Source organism: Camelina sativa, chromosome 15, assembly GCF_030686135.1.
Source record: "Camelina sativa cultivar CO46 ecotype springtype chromosome 15, ASM3068613v1".
NCBI lineage: Eukaryota > Viridiplantae > Streptophyta > Magnoliopsida > Brassicales > Brassicaceae > Camelina > Camelina sativa.
Window position 1 is genome coordinate 1,230,286 of NC_141894.1, and position 17,393 is coordinate 1,247,678.

Here is a 17,393-nt window from a genome sequence, read left to right on the forward strand (position 1 = left end):
AACATTCTCATCTTTGTGCTCTGCTTTATACGGTAACGAAGCTCCCTTGTCTCTCTCTGTCTCTGGATTTATTTCTCTTATTGATTTTTAGGATAATCAAAACAAACAAAAAAAATAAGGAAGAGAACAAAAGAGATCTGGGTTTATTACAAAACCAGGTTTTTTCTTTTTCTTTCCCTTTCTAATTGTGGCAATTTTGTTTCTTATGTTTTTATAGATTTTTGTTGATTGTTTGACAAGTTTCCTTATGCTTGTATAGATCTTTTGCTCTGTTCCAGTTCTCCGACAATGAACGACCTCTTGAAGGTTTGTTTTCTCTTTTCCTTCAAACTTTTCTCTGTTTGCTTTGGACATTACGGCGATTTCTGCTCTAAATTCAAGCAAAGTTTCCGCTTATCTTTAATAAATCCTCTATAAATTTTGAAATTAGAAACTCGGAATCTAGGGTTTTTAAATTGCTTGGGTTACAAGATTTTTACGAGATGATGTTTCTTTAATTCGAGAAAAACCAGTTGATGACGATTGTTCCTGTGAGATTCAAAATATCTTTTATGGATATTTAACATGATAAAATAAATCTGGAGGTTTATGTAAAAGATCAAACGTTTTCAAGTTAATTATCATACATGTTTCTAAGATGATGATATGACAAGTGTTTTGACTGGACAGGGCTCGTTAGAGTTTTCCAGGGATCGCTCTAATAGAAGCGATATTGAGTCAGGACATGGCCCAGGTAACTCTGGAGATCTTGGGCTCTCTGGTTTCTTCAAAAAGGTAAAGCTTTTGTATCCCTCTGCAACTCTTCTCAATCAGTGTGTATGCCTATTGAGATCATATCTCATGTCCAGGTCCAAGAAATCGAAAAGCAATACGAGAAGCTTGACAAGCATCTCAAGAAGCTTCAAGGGGCACACGAGGAGACGAAAGGCGTCACTAAGGCTCCTGCTATGAAATGTAAACCTTAACGAGTTCGAACTGGAAACTCTGAAGCAAGTTCTTGATCGAAGATTTAGATGATAAACTGAAACTTTGGTTTCTCTGTTCTTTCTTATTTTTCTTGCAGCAATCAAACAGAGGATGGAGAGAGATGTTGATGAAGTGGGAAGAATTTCTCGTTTCATCAAAGGAAAGATCGAAGAACTGGATCAAGAGGTTAGGCTTAGAGATTACTACATTGCTTGTTGCATCTGTTTCTATGATATGTTATTCATCTTGTCTCACACTCAGATTGATTTCTTCAGAATCTGGAGAACCGGACTAAACCGGGTTGTGGGAAAGGAACAGGTGTAGACAGAACAAGAACAGCCACAACTATGTGAGTTTCGCCTTTTAAAACTCAAGAATGGCTTAATATATCTTTTAGTCTTCCTTAACACTTTTTTCTTCGGCAGTGCGGTTAAGAAGAAATTTAAGGAAAAGATATCTGAATTCCAAGTAAGTTTAAAGAAGGGCTTTAAGCAAATTCTGAAAAGTAAGAGCTCTCTAAGAAAGTTGTTCTTACCTCTTATCTTTGTTTTCTGCAGACTCTAAGACAGAACATTCAACAAGAATACAGAGAAGTTGTAGAGAGGCGTGTGTTCACAGGTTTGAATTGAGTATTTCTCTGAAGATTGAACTGTTTCCTTTAATGATCTTCTAAGAGCTAATTGTTTTTTTTGCTGTTCTGATTCTCGACAATGATTAGTGACTGGCCAACGAGCTGATGAAGAGGCAAGGACTTAAAAACTCTGATTTTATTGATTAGAATCTATTGAATCAGTTCATGATAGTCAATTTTTGGGTGTGTAGACAGTTGATAGATTGATCGAAACGGGAGACAGTGAGCAGATATTCCAGAAAGCGATCAGGGAGCAAGGACGAGGACAGGTTTGTAACTATGTTCCTGCACTCATCTGATTACCTCCTGTTCAACAAGACAACTATAACGTGCTCTACTCAAGTCAGGTTATTTGCTGGCTCTGTGCAGATAATGGATACACTGGCCGAGATTCAGGAACGCCATGACGCTGTTAGAGATTTAGAGAAGAAACTCCTTAACCTGCAACAGGTAAAAACCTCTCCGAGTTACCTAAAACTCTCAAAATCCATTTTAATTCGTCGCTGATTCTTCTCTTTTATGTTTACGGTTAGGTGTTTCTCGATATGGCCGTGCTGGTGGATGCACAGGGAGAGATGTTAGACAACATAGAGAATATGGTATCAGTCTCTTCAGTACCTGTTAAATACCCTGAGTTTGGATTTCTTCAAAATCCTTCTTACTCTGTTTCTATATCAGGTCTCAAGCGCTGTGGATCATGTTCAATCCGGGAACAACAACCTAGCAAAGGCAGTAAAAAGCCAGAAGAGTTCAAGGAAATGGATGTGCATTGCTATCCTTATTCTTCTTATCATCATTATCATTACTCTTATCTCTGTTCTCAAACCATGGACACAGAAAAATGGTGGTGCCTAAGGTTCTCTTCTCTCTCCCTGCTTCAGGAGCTTCTGTATACAACAGTATATATACATATGTGTATTCATCACATCTCATACTATTGACCTTCCACTATCACTATGAAAATGATGTATTCTTTTGACCGGATTAATGAATTAACTATTTTCAGTGAACATCTCAGCCTAATGAATATGAATGTGAATCAGAAGACAAGCAAATGTGTATTAAAACTCTATTGAAATATACCTTTATCTTTTATATCTGTAGTGTGTCAAAACAAATCCAGAAAAACTATTGTAGAAAAAGGGAGAAAAGAATCTGAATATGAACCTTAATCAGATTTACAATGATGAGAAAAAGAAGAGCAAAAGATACCTCCAGCTTCACATTTGCTTCAAAGGAAGACCTCAGAGAAGGATGAAGCATAACGGGCATCCTTTGCTGCAGAAGTTATCCGTCCTTCGATGAATAGGGGGTCCGGAGGCAATACTGATATCTTTGAGAAGGTTTTGACGTATAAAGAGTATGCAACTAACTTGCAAGGAGCTAATAACAAAAGAATAACACTAAAGCTTATTCTCAGAAAGGGGAAAAAAAAAGCCGGGAACTGTGGAAAACGCTAAAAAAAAACCTCCGTATGTTTCCTTCTTTGCCTTCCCTGAAAGAATCTGGAAAAAAAATCAAATGTCACCTCACAGCAGAATTTTCATAGTTGTCACGCTAGTCATTAGGATCCCATTCTTCATCCTGGTCAAACGCTGAAGCCACCTTACTTTTTGCAAACTCTTCTTCAGTTTCTGACTGTTCAGTGAGAAGATCATGTTCATAATCAGGCTGATCACCATCATCAGTTTTACTCTTTTCTACTCCAGCTGATTTTATCCATTTAGGACATTCATCCTCACCTCCATAGAGAAATCTGCTATCATCACTCCGTATTTTCCTGGAATCATCAAGGGCCGATGTTCTACATGAGCATTCAGGAAGTGGATGCGAGAGAAACGACCTGGGTTTCGAAAGCATAGACTGCCTGATAAGCCCACTTTCACCCAAACTTGAGTTAAGATGTTTCCTCACACGAAGTGTCCAGTTACGGTTAGGATGGTACATGTCCTCACGGGTAACGTTGAAAAGTTCTTGAATAACTTTCCTGTTTGAGTAAACCAGTGAATAGTTAATGAATTTGTAAAATATAGATTCCACAAAAGTTAGTGAACTATAAGATGCATGATCAGCTACAGTTTACCGAATAATGAACCTAAAAGAGTAATAAGTTTATCCGCATAACAAGTGTGCAATTAACCTAACGATGGAAAGAAGCTAAGTGCAGTCATTAACAATAGCCTTTCTTACCTGTCTAGTCTATATGTTCGTGAAGAGGGCCTTTCATAGAGCCTCTGACCCATCACCAAACTTGAAAAATCTGGCCACCCACTACCATCGTTGTTGAAACCGGGGAAGAACACATCAGCTTCTACAGAAACAACAAAATCAAGGGCATCCCACAGTAACCTATGTGCTTGATTCCTAAGATCCATTGGAGAAGGGCTTGGTTCTGTGTCATTCTCCGTAAGCCAACCATACCATCCTTCTTTTTCGTGCTGGTAGATAGGTCTGTCTGGAGGAGGAGGTAGAGGTCGAGGCCGAGGACCTGCCTTGTTCCACTCTTCTTTGAGCTGCTTATCGCTTTTTCGAGGAGGCATTTCATATGTATTTTCTGGAAGCGGTATCTCAGGACCAACCAAATCTGATAACTCTTCTGTGCTGCATAAATTAGTCCGATCCACTACATTAGGGAACATAGCACGCAGAGGGATCAAAACCCGTTGGCCGCCAAACATTTCAGAACCAGCTAAATATATGATCGCCTTTTGAGAATAACCCAATGCTTTCAAAAGAATTCCAACCTGCAAAATTACAATACCAATTATAAAGCCAATTTAGTTCCATAAGAACAGTAGTAAGCCAATAATCCAATTGGTGAATTATAATTTCAGCATAAGGAACACTCGAGCTTGAAAACAGTGTATCACATGGGTATTACATGTAAGCATAGAAACTTTGCATATTTATTTAGCTTCGTTAGAAACTCCAAGAATTCAGGCACATAGGGGCCACATGTTTTTGAGGCAGTTTCAGCTTTCAAGAGACACCACGAATGCAGACATAAAGGGTAGTGAAATATAACAAGGCGCCCATATAAACATTTTAGCATAACTTGAGACAAGATTTGAGTACCTCTTCTGGCATGAGAGGACATAAGCCATTGTCCCTGCGCAAGTGCGAGTCAATAATAAGTTCTTCTGAAATAATTTTCTGCTTGATCATCTGAGCCCGGCGATATTGGATGAGTTCACTGTGAATGTCCTTTAAGAATTGAAAGGATGAATTGAGTCAGAAACTGTTTCCACCATCAAAACTACTTCCCCATATAATTCAAGCATAAAAGGTAGACAGGAAAACAATGTAGCTGAAATAAACACTTTGTTCTATCAAAGAATACAGATTGAGAAGGTAGGATAATTTTACCTGGAAAAGCTCAGCACAACCATGATATGCCAATTTGTCCCTCACTAAGCCAGGGTGATAAGCTAGGAAAGGTTGACCAGATTTACGTAACCTATATAATGGAAATCACGCATCTCAATTCTGTCAGGGATGCACTGTACTTAGTGGTAGATGGATAAAACCATGACACATAGGCATAATTATTTTTCATTACGTAGTAATTCACCTCAAGATCCCAAGCTAAATTGAGAGTATAGCCTCCCTAGATACTTGTTTATTATAGTTAACAGCTAGGTACTCCATCATTAAAGAAACAAAAGCTTAGCATCTAATGTTTTTCCACCTTTACTAATCCAAATACACAACTATCTCCTGAATTCGTCCCTTTCTTCAATTTAGTTTTGAATTGCAAGTATCAAAAATACCTGTCAACCATCTTTTTGCCCAGCACCTGGATTTCTGAACGAAGCTGGAGGGCATGGAAGGCAACTCTACACCTTAATCTTTGAAGTTCAGGCATTGAAGCTGGCAAAGTTGACTGAAAACAAGACAACATTGTTGAGGATAAAACACCTTGTTTAACTAAACAGCTTCGTCTCACACTTAAACATAAAATGTAAAACATGATATGACGAGTGATGGTAGTTAGCAGGCAAAAAGATATCTACTCAAAAATCTCTATAGATATAGAATTACTGCATACGAAAGATATAACACTCTAAGGGAGGAAAAAAAAACACTGTACCTGCAAGCATCCCCCATCAGAGACGATCAAACCAATAACATTAGCTTTCTTTAACTTTGGCAATACATCCTCGAGGTAAAAATTTGGTGATGCAGAGTTTTTGGGCTTAAAAAGAGGGAACTCATTCCGTTTTCTTGCGGCTTTCAAGCTCTCAGGGAGGGTCTTTGTAACTATAACATCATTTTTAAGAAAGGATATAAACTGCTCTTCATCATAAAGATAGGAGAAACTCTTGAACTTGTTGCTGCACAGCATGTAAAGAAAAACAAGAGTAAAGAAGAGTCTGATACAAAGGCAAATAAGCATATAGTAACAGAAAAGTATGGAGAAACGGGCAAAGATTTAAAAAAAACAAGATATTGGATAGAGAGCTAGGGCCGCGTACCTAATGCCTTTAGAGCGAAGACTTTCTTGAAGCTCTGGAATGACAAGAGTAGCATTTAGAAGCCTGGATATGGTGACAAGATCACATATCTAGAAAATTTGCAAAGACGTTATCAACATGCAGAACGGAAAATACAGAGAGGAATGTTAAAATATAGAGTCAAGTGTGATACATACAGAAGATCTTATCTTGTCAAATCCACCAAATATCTTTGCATAAATGAAACCATTGTTTTTCGAACTGGGCGCTGCAAAAAGACAGTGCCACGAAAAATTAACAAATATCGAAAACCAAATTACACCATCCCTAATGGCTTTTTATAATTCCTCAATGGTTTGATACAAAATAGAGTAAACATCTTACGATTGAGCAATAAAGATGCATAGATAGTGTTAACTAAATGCAAATTGTGCATGCAAACAAAGTAAGAAACAGTACCAGGATAAGTATTTCTTGGATTGGCATAAGGCTGCAAGGTCTCCAACGATTTAACAGGCCGCCATAAGTGCTTATTTCTAAAATCCTGCAACAGTAAACACAAACAAACATAAGGCAAACGACATTATGCAGCAGTATCAGATTGAATCCAATTCAAAAATTCATATATATATAAATAAAGAGTACCTGAGAACCTAACAAAGAATCAAAATCTTGCCAAAGGTTATCTCTAGCAGAAAAGGCCAACTGTACACCTGAAGACTTTGTGATGGAAAGATGAACAATGAGAGATCCCATTGATAAGATTAGCACAAATAGCGCAATCCATTTTATTCTCGATTTGAACACCATCTTCCACCCAGCCCGAACTCGAGCTCTTTCCCCCTCCAACTAAAGAACCCTAAAAATCCAAAAATATCAGTTTAAAAATTCAAATCCAGATGCCAATTATCTCACAAAACACACAGAATTTTAAAAATTCGCCTCTATCTATTGTCAATTAAATTATACCCAATTCAAGGCGAGATCCAGGGGTTCAAAACGAGGTGAATTAGAACTGCAACAGCCTCGGCACGATTAGGATCTGATTAAAGGGATGCGTTAATAAGAGATTTCTCGCATCTTCTTCTCTCAATGGAAGTTTCCAGGAGAAAACAAACAAAAGACCCGTGCCAGAGTCAGAAGGAAGTAGTTGAATTGAATTGAGAGTCAGATCAAGAGAGAGAGAGAGAGTGTGTATAATAATAAGGGGAGACAAAAACTCACTGACAGATTTCCCAGAAATCGAAGAAGCCTCTCTGCTGATGAAGAGAGAGGGTTGCTTTGTTAACAGACAAACTCTGCTGCATACAAAAATAAAAAATATTATGAACTCGAACCGGCTCTAATTTCGGTTTACGAATCTTGGTTGAGAACCAATTTACCAAATCCCCCATTCAATTTATCGTGATTATGGATTATGATTAGAATTTCTCTTCATTATGGGATTCGGTTTTTAGTAACACCGACAAAAGAAACGGGGTACGGTTTGATTTTGCTGTGGAATTGAGTAAACCCGGTTAATACCCATTCTTTAACCGGAAACCCAAATTGATTACCCAATTTTATCCCCAAAACTCAATAACTCAATATAAGAAAAACCGGGTCTCTGCGTATAAAACCCGGTTTGGGTAATTAATTTTATGATATCATTGATTGATTCTCTCTGATTCTGTAGTATGAAATTACTTTTTGATTTCTTCACAGTTGTATTAGAACTCTCTCAATAAATAACGTAAGATAAACAAATCTGAGAGAAATCTTTCTGGATCTATTTGTTTGTTTCCATCGATATCATTACACAAAATTTTGGCATTTACACATTGAAATATTCCTATCATCTAGATCAAATCTTTCAGTTTAGAAAGAAAGATGAAAAAATATTGTCATCTAATGTAACAGTAAAAGAATGTTAAAAATTGTCTTCAGACGATGATCATCCTTGGATCCGAGAAGTTACAGTGAGGAAGGTATCTTCAGGGCAAGGGATCGTCAAACCACCCATCGGATGATTGAATCCGAACTCTTCTTCTGCCTTTATGAGAAGATCTTGAAACAAAGGCTGGTTCAAGTATGAGACTGGCACAATGTATCTCTGCTTCTTCTTCTGGCTCTCACCTACGTACACTGCAAGAAACCCTTTTGGTGCTGAAGTTTCTTTCCTTGTTCCTCCTACTGATCCCCCAATAATCTTCTTTGCAGCCATCAAACCTCTTACCAAAGCCATTTTTGTTTTCTGAATCTTTCAAAATTTGATTTTGTTTAGTTTCAAGTACTTGTATCGCTTCTTGTTGTTGATGATATGAAGAAGATGTTGTTAGAGGTCGGTATATATAGATAGATCTATGTTATGTTTCGTGGGACATGCAAGAATAGAGTATCACATGGTTATGTTTTCTCAGATGCTATTATAGGCATGTGCTCTTGTTCCTTCCCATATGTTCCCATAAGAAAACTCTATGGTATGTTTTTGTCCTCTTCTCTGGTTGAAATTGATTTCTCACATTACCAAATCTTTCTATAAGAACAAACTTATGTGGGGAAGTTGTTCACCAGCAGAACAAGGAGTCTAAAATTTACTAATCTCTCTGTCACTAATTAAGTTGTTCTCAACCATATCTAGAAATACTTATGTGGCTAAAATTTACTAATCTCTCTTTTTGTGATCTTATGAACAGTTTAACACAGTCTAATGTATCAATGGAGGGTCCCTGTTGGAGACAAAGGTTCTGGTAACAGCTGTTATTTATGGCTGACTTTAACTTTAAAATTTTAGCATTAGAGAATTTAGCTTTAGATGCTTTGATTGGTAACAAACATTTTTTAAGCTATAGTTGTTACTTTTCTTATTAAAATATATTGAAATAGTGATATTAATGATAATAATGAAAATAAAAATAATTATTATCGAAATGGATTTTAAAAAAAGGTGAAAAAATAAGAATAATTAATTTATAAAAATAAAATATGTAAAATATATATATAAACTTGTGGAGAGGTTTTAAATATAAAGGGAGGGAGATTTTATATTTGTTTAATTTTAAAAGCATATTAAAGCTTGAATTTGAGGTTTTAAAAAAATCTGAGAAAACAACAAAGTAAAAAAAAATGGCTTACAAGACTTTAAAAAAAGTAAAAGTTATAAAAGTCTGATTGATAAATTATTGGCTGTCAAATCTTTTATTTTTTTAAAAAACTTAAAAGTCTTGTGCCAATCAGGGCCAAAGTTATATATATATATATAGTTAGTTGTTTTGATGAGATACAATGAAGCATTTTACATCAGATATCTTAATATGATCATCCCAAGGGGCAAGAGCATGAGATAAGAATGCTTGAACTATCTTAATAAACTTTGATCAAAAAAAAAAAAAAACTATCTTAATGAACTCAGCTCTTCTGTATCAAAGGACTATGCTTTATGAATATGTTAATAACTTAATCTATCTCTGAGTGCATCATAGAATTATAAAGCCAAGGATTTAATTTGAGTTTCATCTTGGGTGATCTTATAACCTATCGACCAAAATCTTTGTTATACCTTGTTTTATATATTATGCAATAAAATTATATTAAAATGCTGATTAGCATTTGTTTCCATGCATGTTCAACAAAACGTAACTTTCAGATTTCAAATCGAGATCAGGGAATGTGGATTCTCTCCTTCTTCATAATCCTCTAGAATCGGTTAGAAGTGTACAAATTAAAACTTTTAGTTGCATAATACAGTATATATATATACATGTGAAATATGTCACCCACCGAGAATCTCTTTGGTGTAATTAATTGATGTATTTTGTGTATTTATCTCCATGCCAAGGCTCTCTCTATTATTAATGGATTCTATATTTAGCGTTTTTTTTTTTCACTTATACTCCCATGATTTTTTATTTCCAAGTTATATTTATAATTTATGTTTTTTTTCACCAACAATAAAAGAGAGAGGTAAAAAATCTCGGTTGTTGACAGAAATTACTATTCAAACTCTTTATTTTGGGACAACATCTTTACAACGAGAATCAAACCAAAGAGTCAGTACCCGCTTTGTCGCTACTATACAAGGACACCCTAATATTGAAAGAATTATCTAAGCTTGTTTTATTATTACGAGACTATGTACATCTAAAATGGTTTGTGAGAAGACTTAAAAGCTTCATGTACACCAGCGATGTACATCAACATGAGCACTACTTTGGTAGCTACTACCAAAGACTAACAAATTGAAAGAAGAAAAGAAGAAGATGGCTGACCAGTTAAGAGGTAACCCCATGTATAGCGGAGACATCATACAAAATTTGATTATAATTCAGGTCAATTTTAAGATTTTGTCTCCTGTATTTTTAAATTAGTGAGTTTCTTTCATAATTTATAAATACTTGATTAAGAGTCTAAAGACCATGCTATTTCTAAGTCTATAGAAGGAACTAAAAAATATCATAAATAAGATTAATTAAAATATATTATATATTTCTTATTTAGATATTTATATATTTGTAATTGTACCCATTATAGTTTAGGATACTTTTCTACTATATTAATCTCTCGCATAATTAAGCTTTTGCTTTCACAATTTTTCAAACACTATTATCTTCAAATTCTGAAACAATGGAGAAAATATCAAAGAAGTGTGTTTTCCTAGTTGTTATACCCGGTAAATTTCATACTATTTTATTAAATATATTTTTACATGTCGTAAGTGTTTATTTATAACAATGTATGTTTTTCGGTTTTATAGTGATGAGTACCGTAACAATTCGAAATGTTGAGGCAAAACGTTTATTACATGAAGAAATATCTCAAATGAAGCTGCAAGTTATTACACCACAAAGATTTCACTGCGAAACAGGGTATTATATAAAATGTGTTCCCGATCCATTTTTTGTTATATGCCTTTTGTCAATGCTAAATTTATATATCATCACGTTTAATCGAATAAAGTAACAATTAGTTGAGAATTGTATTGGGAAAAAATGTATTTTACTAAATTTTTACACATATACTCCAATAGTTTTATGTCGGTTGGTATCGTTTATTCAAAAATTATATTTGGTGTCAACTCAAAACTTTGACAACTAATTTGTATTCATTAGTCATAATTTTGAAAACTGCCCGCTATGAGCTAAAGATTGTTATAGAACAGTTTTTGTAGACAAATTTAATATTTTGAAAATAGTTTCAAATTAAGGATGTAATCAGAAGATTTTCTGGATTATGCATTATGCATATGTTTGATGATGCCATTGTTTCTTTCACATCGAAATTTCTATATTTGGATCAAATCTTTTGGGTTAGAAAGATGAAAAATTGTCAATATATTTACAAAAAAATGTTGTTCCTCTTATCTAGGGTCATCATTGTTCATCCTTGGATTAGATCTGAGAAGTTATACTGATAAAAGTATATTCAGGACAACAAATCGTCAAGCCGCCCATAGGATGATCAAATCCAAACTCTTCTTCGCCTTTACTTAGAAGAGACTGAAATGAAGGCTGGTTCAAGTATGAGACTGGAACAAAGTATCTCTGCTTCTTCTCTTGGTTCTCACCGACGTATACCGCAAGAAAACCTTTTGGTGCTTTGCTCGTTCTTGCTAAGGAGCCGCCAAGAATCTTCTTTGCACTGAAGATACTTCTCACTAAAGCCATTTTCTTGTCTCAAGGTTTGATTCTTGAAGCTTTTGAATATGTATGTGGATCAGAGGAAGGACGAAAGAGATTTCAAGATCTGGATTGCTTGTGGCTGATGATGCTGATATATTCTTTCTGATTCGGGGATGTATATATAGATCAAATTAATGAGTTGAAACCTATCTAATATCAATTGAGTACAATGGTTTCTACAAGTGTGGGACATACAAGGACAAGAATTTTTCACATGGTTTTGTTCTCACATTTAAAAGCAGAGCTATTGCAATCTACACTCACATAGGACCAAGAGAACAAGATCACATGCTAAGGCCATTGAAGAAGTTTCTCTACGTAGATTGATATATATATTATGAAATCCATCTAACTAACCATGTCACAGTCTGTCTGCAGAACCTTGATCAGATAAACACATAAGAAAATAATCAATAGATGGGACCAGATTAGCTAGGACATAGAAACTTCCAATCTATATAGCATTTGTCATGTGATATGTTCTTGAATATATTGTGATATATACTTGTTGTTTGAAACCTGACCCCATCTGACCATAGTATGTTGTGAAGAAGGTTTTGGACATCAGAAGCTGGATTTTGACCACAGAGATCCAATCCCTATCTTAAATTCAAGAAACATGACAGAAATCATTACAACCCAATGATACATGGTAGAACAGAACTGACCCAATGTTTTATATATCGTATTAATATTTTTCTGATTAGCATTTGACAGAAGGCAGACAGATGCATGTGAAACTCTCAATTCATATACGTCCCCACACTTTTCTAGAACACAGGTTTCAAATATCCTCTCTTATTGATCTATTTATAAGGACCGAAAACAGAACAACATCTTCATAACCATCAACAATAAGCAATCTAAGAACTCCTAACCTTCAAACATCAAGACTTTTAGACAAAAATGGCTATGGTGAGAAGTCTCTTTGTTGCAAAGAATATATTTGGAGGCTCCTTAGCAGGAACGAGGAAAACAACTTCAGCACCAAAAGGGTTTCTTGCAGTGTACGTAGGAGAGAGCCAGAAGAAGCAGAGATACTTAGTGCCAGTCTCATACTTGAGCCAGCCATTGTTTCAAGCTCTTCTCAGTAAATCCGAGGAAGAGTTCGGATATGATCATCCGATGGGTGGTTTGACGATCCCTTGTCCTGAAGATACTTTCCTTACAGTAACTTCTCGGATTCAAGGATTATGATTGATCATCCGAAGATACACTTTATTTTTTTACTGTAGATAGATGACTATTTTTTCTTTCAATTTTGATCAAGAGGATAGAACTTCAAATGTAAATACCAGTTCTTCTTTGTGAATTGTGACAATGAACGACGGAATCAAACAAAAGATCCAGACAGATGTTCTAAGTTTTGTTTGTATGATGTGTTTATATATATTGTAAAATCCAAAAGTTTTTGTCATGCTTTTACAGAATCAGAGAATCATTATCAAATAAATTCCTAAAAGTTTATACACTGACGTACGTAATGGTGTGAAATCATCAAAATGAGAATGTATCATGCAAACAAAACTCATATCAACTGATAACAATATATTATAAACTTAGGTGTGTACTTGTATCCGGATCCGTGGCGCAATGGTAGCGCGTCTGACTCCAGATCAGAAGGTTGCGTGTTCGATTCACGTCGGGTTCAATCCCCCGAACTTTAATTCCGGATATTTTTTTATAGGGCAATTTCTAGTTTAACCTTATGCTTAACATATCGCTCCATATATGGAAATTCGAATTTAGGCTTGTTTACGCTCTTAATTTATTTTAGGTTTTGCTTGATTTTTTTCTTTCTATTGGATCTCAATTTTTCTAAAAGAAACATCATTCAACGAAGTGTCCGCGGCCTAGCTAACCTTGGTCACATGTATTGATCAAGGTTCTGCAGACAGACTGTGACAGGGTTTGTTAGGTGGATTCAGTCACTACAGAGAAACTTCATATATGTCCTTGTACATGTGATCTTGTTCTCTTGGTCTTATATGTGAGTACATATTGTGATGGCTCTGCTTTAAATGATAGAACAGAACCATGTGAAGAAAACTGTGTTCATGTAAGCCCCACACTTGTAGACAATGTTGTTTTCAATTGATTTTGGACAGGTTTGAAGTTTCAACTCACTCACAGATCTATATATATAGAGAAAGACTCGAATTCTTTAACCTCATCAACTTACAAGCAATCTAGAACTTGAATCTCTCTCATCTGTATCCATACATCTTTCTTCACAAGCTTCAAGAATCAAACTTCCAGACAAGAAAAATGGCTTTGGTGAGAAGTCTCTTTAGCGCAAAGAAGATTCTTGGCGGCTCTATAGCAAGAACAAGCAGCAAGACACCACCAAAAGGGTTTCTTGCGGTGTACGTCGGTGAGAGCCAGAAGAAGCAGAGTCGACACTTTATACCAGTCTCATACTTGAACGAACCTTCATTTCAAGATCTTCTAAGTAGAGCCGAAGAAGAGTTTGGTTTTGATCATCCGATATTGGGTGGCTTGACAATCCCTTGTCCTGAAGATACTTTTATCAGTATAACGTCTCAGCTCCAAGGATGAATGAAGATGATGATCCAACAAAAAAAACATTTCACATTTTTATTTTTACTCAAATTAGCTAGAGATGGAGGAGTATTCGATGTGAATAGAGATGACATTTTTTTCTTTCTCCTCTTTTCTTTTTGATAGACTTTGTTCCAGAGGATTAGAAAATTTCGAATGTGAATGCCATTTTTGTGTAAAAAATTAAAGATCAAATCATTACCAGTTGCGGAAACTTTTTTTCTTGATCCAATAGTTTTAACGAGTATGAAACAGACTAAACAAAGATATATCACTTGATTACTTAGCAATCTATAAATGTCAGTTTACTACAATAATGTAAAAGGTCCTAAAAAGATCTCTTCATTGCAGCAAATCTTGAAATTGAGTTGCTAGGAGGATCTGAGTGATTGCCTAAACTTAACCTGGGACGCCATGGAAGCTGAAGTGTCTGTTCTAAATCACTCTGTTCTATCATGAAGACAAAAAAAGATTTAATGCTGCTCCTGAAGATGTGAAGTTACCTCATTTAAGGTCATGGACAAACAGAATGGCCTCATTGTTCCATGCCCACAGGGACACCTCCATCTACCTTGCGCTACAACATTTTATAGGGCAATTTGTACACCTTTGATTTAGATTTAGAAGTAGATGTGACTTCCAACGAGCTTTGCTTTGAGCTCACAGTCTACAGTAAAGCTTTTGAATTGTAGAAACTCATCTCAAAAGCAAGTCCCAATCCAATCGCAATTCAAAAGCTTGCTTATCTTCGTCTTAAGTATTTTAACTGAATCATGGACCCGATTTGGGCTGAACTAAAAGGCCTTTGATATCACCATAGGCCCATATATGTTTCAAACCCAAGTTTAAGGATCTTGATTAAATAAATGCAAGTGGGTTAAACTTTGGTTATTAATGACACCATCAATACTTCAATAGAATTGACCTGAAAAAGCAAAGAACCAAATTAAACCATTCTCATGGATTCTCGTCGGGTTTCGATTCTCCTCTTCTGTGCGATAGCTCTGTCATGCTTTACGTCCGGGTTTGCTTCATCACGTTCCGTCTGCAATTACGAATTAAAGCGGTTCCTGTTCGATTTAGCGGCTAAATGCCCTCCTTCTCTGTATCCCACTCCTCCTATTGAGGGTACGTACGTTTTCATCATTACCCTAGGGTTTATTTTGTGAGTTGATTCCTATTGAGGTTATTTATGCAACTTCAGCTTTCTTATTGCGATTGGATTGGGTTTAAGTGTGTAAAGATTCCAGTGACGGGTTAGAAATCAAATGCTTTATATCTAATCTATATCGGATTAGATTACCCTTCCAATTACACTAATCAAAGATTTCAATGTTTTCTAAGTGTCGTCTATTGCTCAATATTATTATTAAGTGTGAGGGTTTACAATATTTATAGTGATTACAACAGAGAGTAGGTATTTACTAATTACAATTAGGTCCTCAATATATTCTTCACTTACAACAAAATCATGTTTTCTAAATATCCAACAAGAAAGGCCATAGAAGAAGCTTTAACCACTTCTTCAAGTCAACAACAATCATAATCACTTGACAAAGCACGTCCTAGCTAATTCTTATTAACTGAGTTTTTCTATGAACCAAGAAGCCTTATCTATATAAAGTACACGGTACACGTACCCTAATATATATATCTCCATAAATACAATTTGTTTTTTACTTGTACCTGTGAATTGTAAACGATTTAAGTCACTAATGAAAGTAAACTGAGCACAAACAATTCTGAATGCTCAACTCACTTTGAATTACTGCATGACGGGAAATCAGCTGTCAATTTAGTTTTCTTTTAGTCAAAGTGTACATGAATCTATTAATTGGACTTATCAGCTATCAATTTATTTTTATTTAGTCAAAGTGTACCTGAATCTATTAATGTGGACTTATGTATTTCTAGTGAATTTGGTCAAAACTCACTTTAATCTGTTTTTTTTTTAATTACTGAGTTTCTTTCTATAATTTATAAAGATACTTGACTGAGAGTCTAAGACCATGCCATTTCTATAGTTAAAAACTTAGAATATACCCGAATATATTCTATATTATTATTTAGATATTATATATTTGTATCCATCATAGTTTTAAAAAAATATTAATCTCTCGCAAAAGCTTTTCACAGCTGATCAAATACCAGTATCTTCAAATTATGAAACAATGAAGAAATTATCAACCAAGTGCGCTTTCCGTATCTTTGTAAATTTCATACTTTTTTTTTTTTTTTGGTAAAAGTGCACCCATATATATATATATATATATATATATATATATATATATATATATATATATCCATATTCCATAAATAAAAATTGTTTTTAGAGGTGCTTTCTCTGGTTGCTCGAAAAAGCTCTTTTAACTAACGGATTTGTAAATAATTTAATTGTTGTCATTGCCTTTTTGCATTAGTTTGCGGAGTGGCGCTTTATCCAAAAATTTTGAAGGTTCGCCTCTTCAGGATCTGATTTACTTATAGCTATTAGAGTGGAATTCCAATTTTTTAAAGTTATTAGAGTAAATTTCCGAATTTGGCATTTTGGAATTGGTGTTTCTTGTTCTGTTTCTGCTTTAGGTTTATGCTTTCCTCTATTATTTTTTTGTTGTTGTCTGTTTATTTTGTAAATTTTTTTTTCTCCCCTACTTGTATTCTCTGTAATTTCAGTCAAAATTTGGAAACTGTATAAAATCTTCACATTAATATCAAACAAATTTCATTTTATATTATATACTTTTACATGTAAGTGTTGATTTATAACAATGTATATTTTGGTTTTTGTAGTGACGAGCACCGTATCAATTCGAAACGTTGAGGCAACACGTTTATTATATGAAGAGATTCCTCAAATGGTGTTGCATCAAGAAGTTTCAACGCAAGTTATTACACCACAAAGATTTCACTGCAAACCAGGGTGTTATATAAAATGTATTCCCGATCCATTTTTTACTTTATGCGTTTGTCAATGCTAAATTTATATATCATCACGTTTAATCGAATAAAGTAACTGATTATTTTCACAAAGTATTACAATTGGTTGAGAATTGTACATACGGGGGGGGGGGGGGGGGGGAATGTTAAAAAAAAAAAAACCTTATGTCGACCACAATTTTAGTC

General features: G+C 34.9%; 4 protein-coding genes, 1 long non-coding RNA gene, 1 other non-coding gene and 2 pseudogenes across 9 annotated transcripts; 5 read left to right on the forward strand and 3 right to left on the reverse strand.

Moving 5' to 3' along the window:
- Positions 1-30: 30 nt before the first annotated feature.
- Positions 31-2,607, forward strand: LOC104744479 (putative syntaxin-131). Of its 2 annotated transcripts, XM_010465542.3 has the most exons (13): positions 31-158; positions 260-306; positions 670-774; positions 849-954; positions 1,064-1,152; positions 1,242-1,315; positions 1,392-1,434; positions 1,524-1,584; positions 1,685-1,710; positions 1,789-1,866; positions 1,967-2,047; positions 2,131-2,196; positions 2,276-2,607. In XM_010465542.3, exons 2-13 carry the CDS (start codon positions 289-291, stop codon positions 2,450-2,452), a joined length of 924 nt encoding a protein of 307 aa, XP_010463844.1. In that variant the 5' UTR covers positions 31-158; positions 260-288; the 3' UTR covers positions 2,453-2,607. The 2 variants fall into 2 exon arrangements, 1 of the variants encoding a protein (XP_010463844.1); XR_015582179.1 differs by lacking the exon at positions 1,685-1,710 and having other exon boundaries at positions 1,524-1,595; positions 1,770-1,866.
- A 45-nt stretch (positions 2,608-2,652) lies between these two features.
- On the reverse strand, positions 2,653-7,476 carry LOC104744478 (protein EMBRYO SAC DEVELOPMENT ARREST 30). Of its 3 annotated transcripts, none has more exons than XM_019236444.2 (12): positions 7,276-7,476; positions 7,021-7,134; positions 6,697-6,910; positions 6,511-6,595; positions 6,249-6,319; positions 6,073-6,161; positions 5,688-5,931; positions 5,368-5,480; positions 4,964-5,054; positions 4,673-4,801; positions 3,788-4,341; positions 2,653-3,584 (listed from the first exon to the last, which is right to left on the reverse strand). In XM_019236444.2, exons 3-12 carry the CDS (start codon positions 6,859-6,861, stop codon positions 3,155-3,157), a joined length of 1,971 nt encoding a protein of 656 aa, XP_019091989.1. In that variant the 5' UTR covers positions 6,862-6,910; positions 7,021-7,134; positions 7,276-7,476; the 3' UTR covers positions 2,653-3,154. The 3 variants fall into 3 exon arrangements, with proteins under 3 accessions (XP_019091989.1, XP_087344323.1, XP_010463843.1); XM_087488197.1 differs by having other exon boundaries at positions 7,021-7,093; positions 7,276-7,461; XM_010465541.2 differs by having other exon boundaries at positions 7,021-7,474.
- Positions 7,477-7,799: 323 nt separating this feature from the next.
- Positions 7,800-8,358, reverse strand: LOC104744480 (auxin-responsive protein SAUR29 pseudogene; annotated as a pseudogene).
- A 2,933-nt stretch (positions 8,359-11,291) lies between these two features.
- Positions 11,292-11,811, reverse strand: SAUR28 (SAUR-like auxin-responsive protein family). The gene has a single exon (XM_019236988.2). It carries the CDS (start codon positions 11,691-11,693, stop codon positions 11,418-11,420), a length of 276 nt encoding a protein of 91 aa, XP_019092533.2. The 5' UTR covers positions 11,694-11,811; the 3' UTR covers positions 11,292-11,417.
- A 723-nt stretch (positions 11,812-12,534) lies between these two features.
- On the forward strand, positions 12,535-13,125 carry SAUR27 (SAUR-like auxin-responsive protein family). The gene has a single exon (XM_010465544.3). It carries the CDS (start codon positions 12,615-12,617, stop codon positions 12,903-12,905), a length of 291 nt encoding a protein of 96 aa, XP_010463846.2. The 5' UTR covers positions 12,535-12,614; the 3' UTR covers positions 12,906-13,125.
- Positions 13,126-13,287: 162 nt separating this feature from the next.
- TRNAW-CCA (transfer RNA tryptophan (anticodon CCA)) lies at positions 13,288-13,359 on the forward strand. Its single transcript has one exon. It is a non-coding gene; the product is annotated as a tRNA-Trp (tRNA).
- A 531-nt stretch (positions 13,360-13,890) lies between these two features.
- Positions 13,891-14,484, forward strand: LOC104744482 (auxin-responsive protein SAUR26 pseudogene; annotated as a pseudogene).
- Positions 14,485-15,202: 718 nt separating this feature from the next.
- On the forward strand, positions 15,203-17,292 carry LOC147926186 (uncharacterized). Its single transcript, XR_015582180.1, has 2 exons — positions 15,203-15,398; positions 17,061-17,292. It is a non-coding gene; the product is annotated as an uncharacterized LOC147926186 (long non-coding RNA).
- The last annotated feature ends 101 nt before the right edge of the window (positions 17,293-17,393 follow it).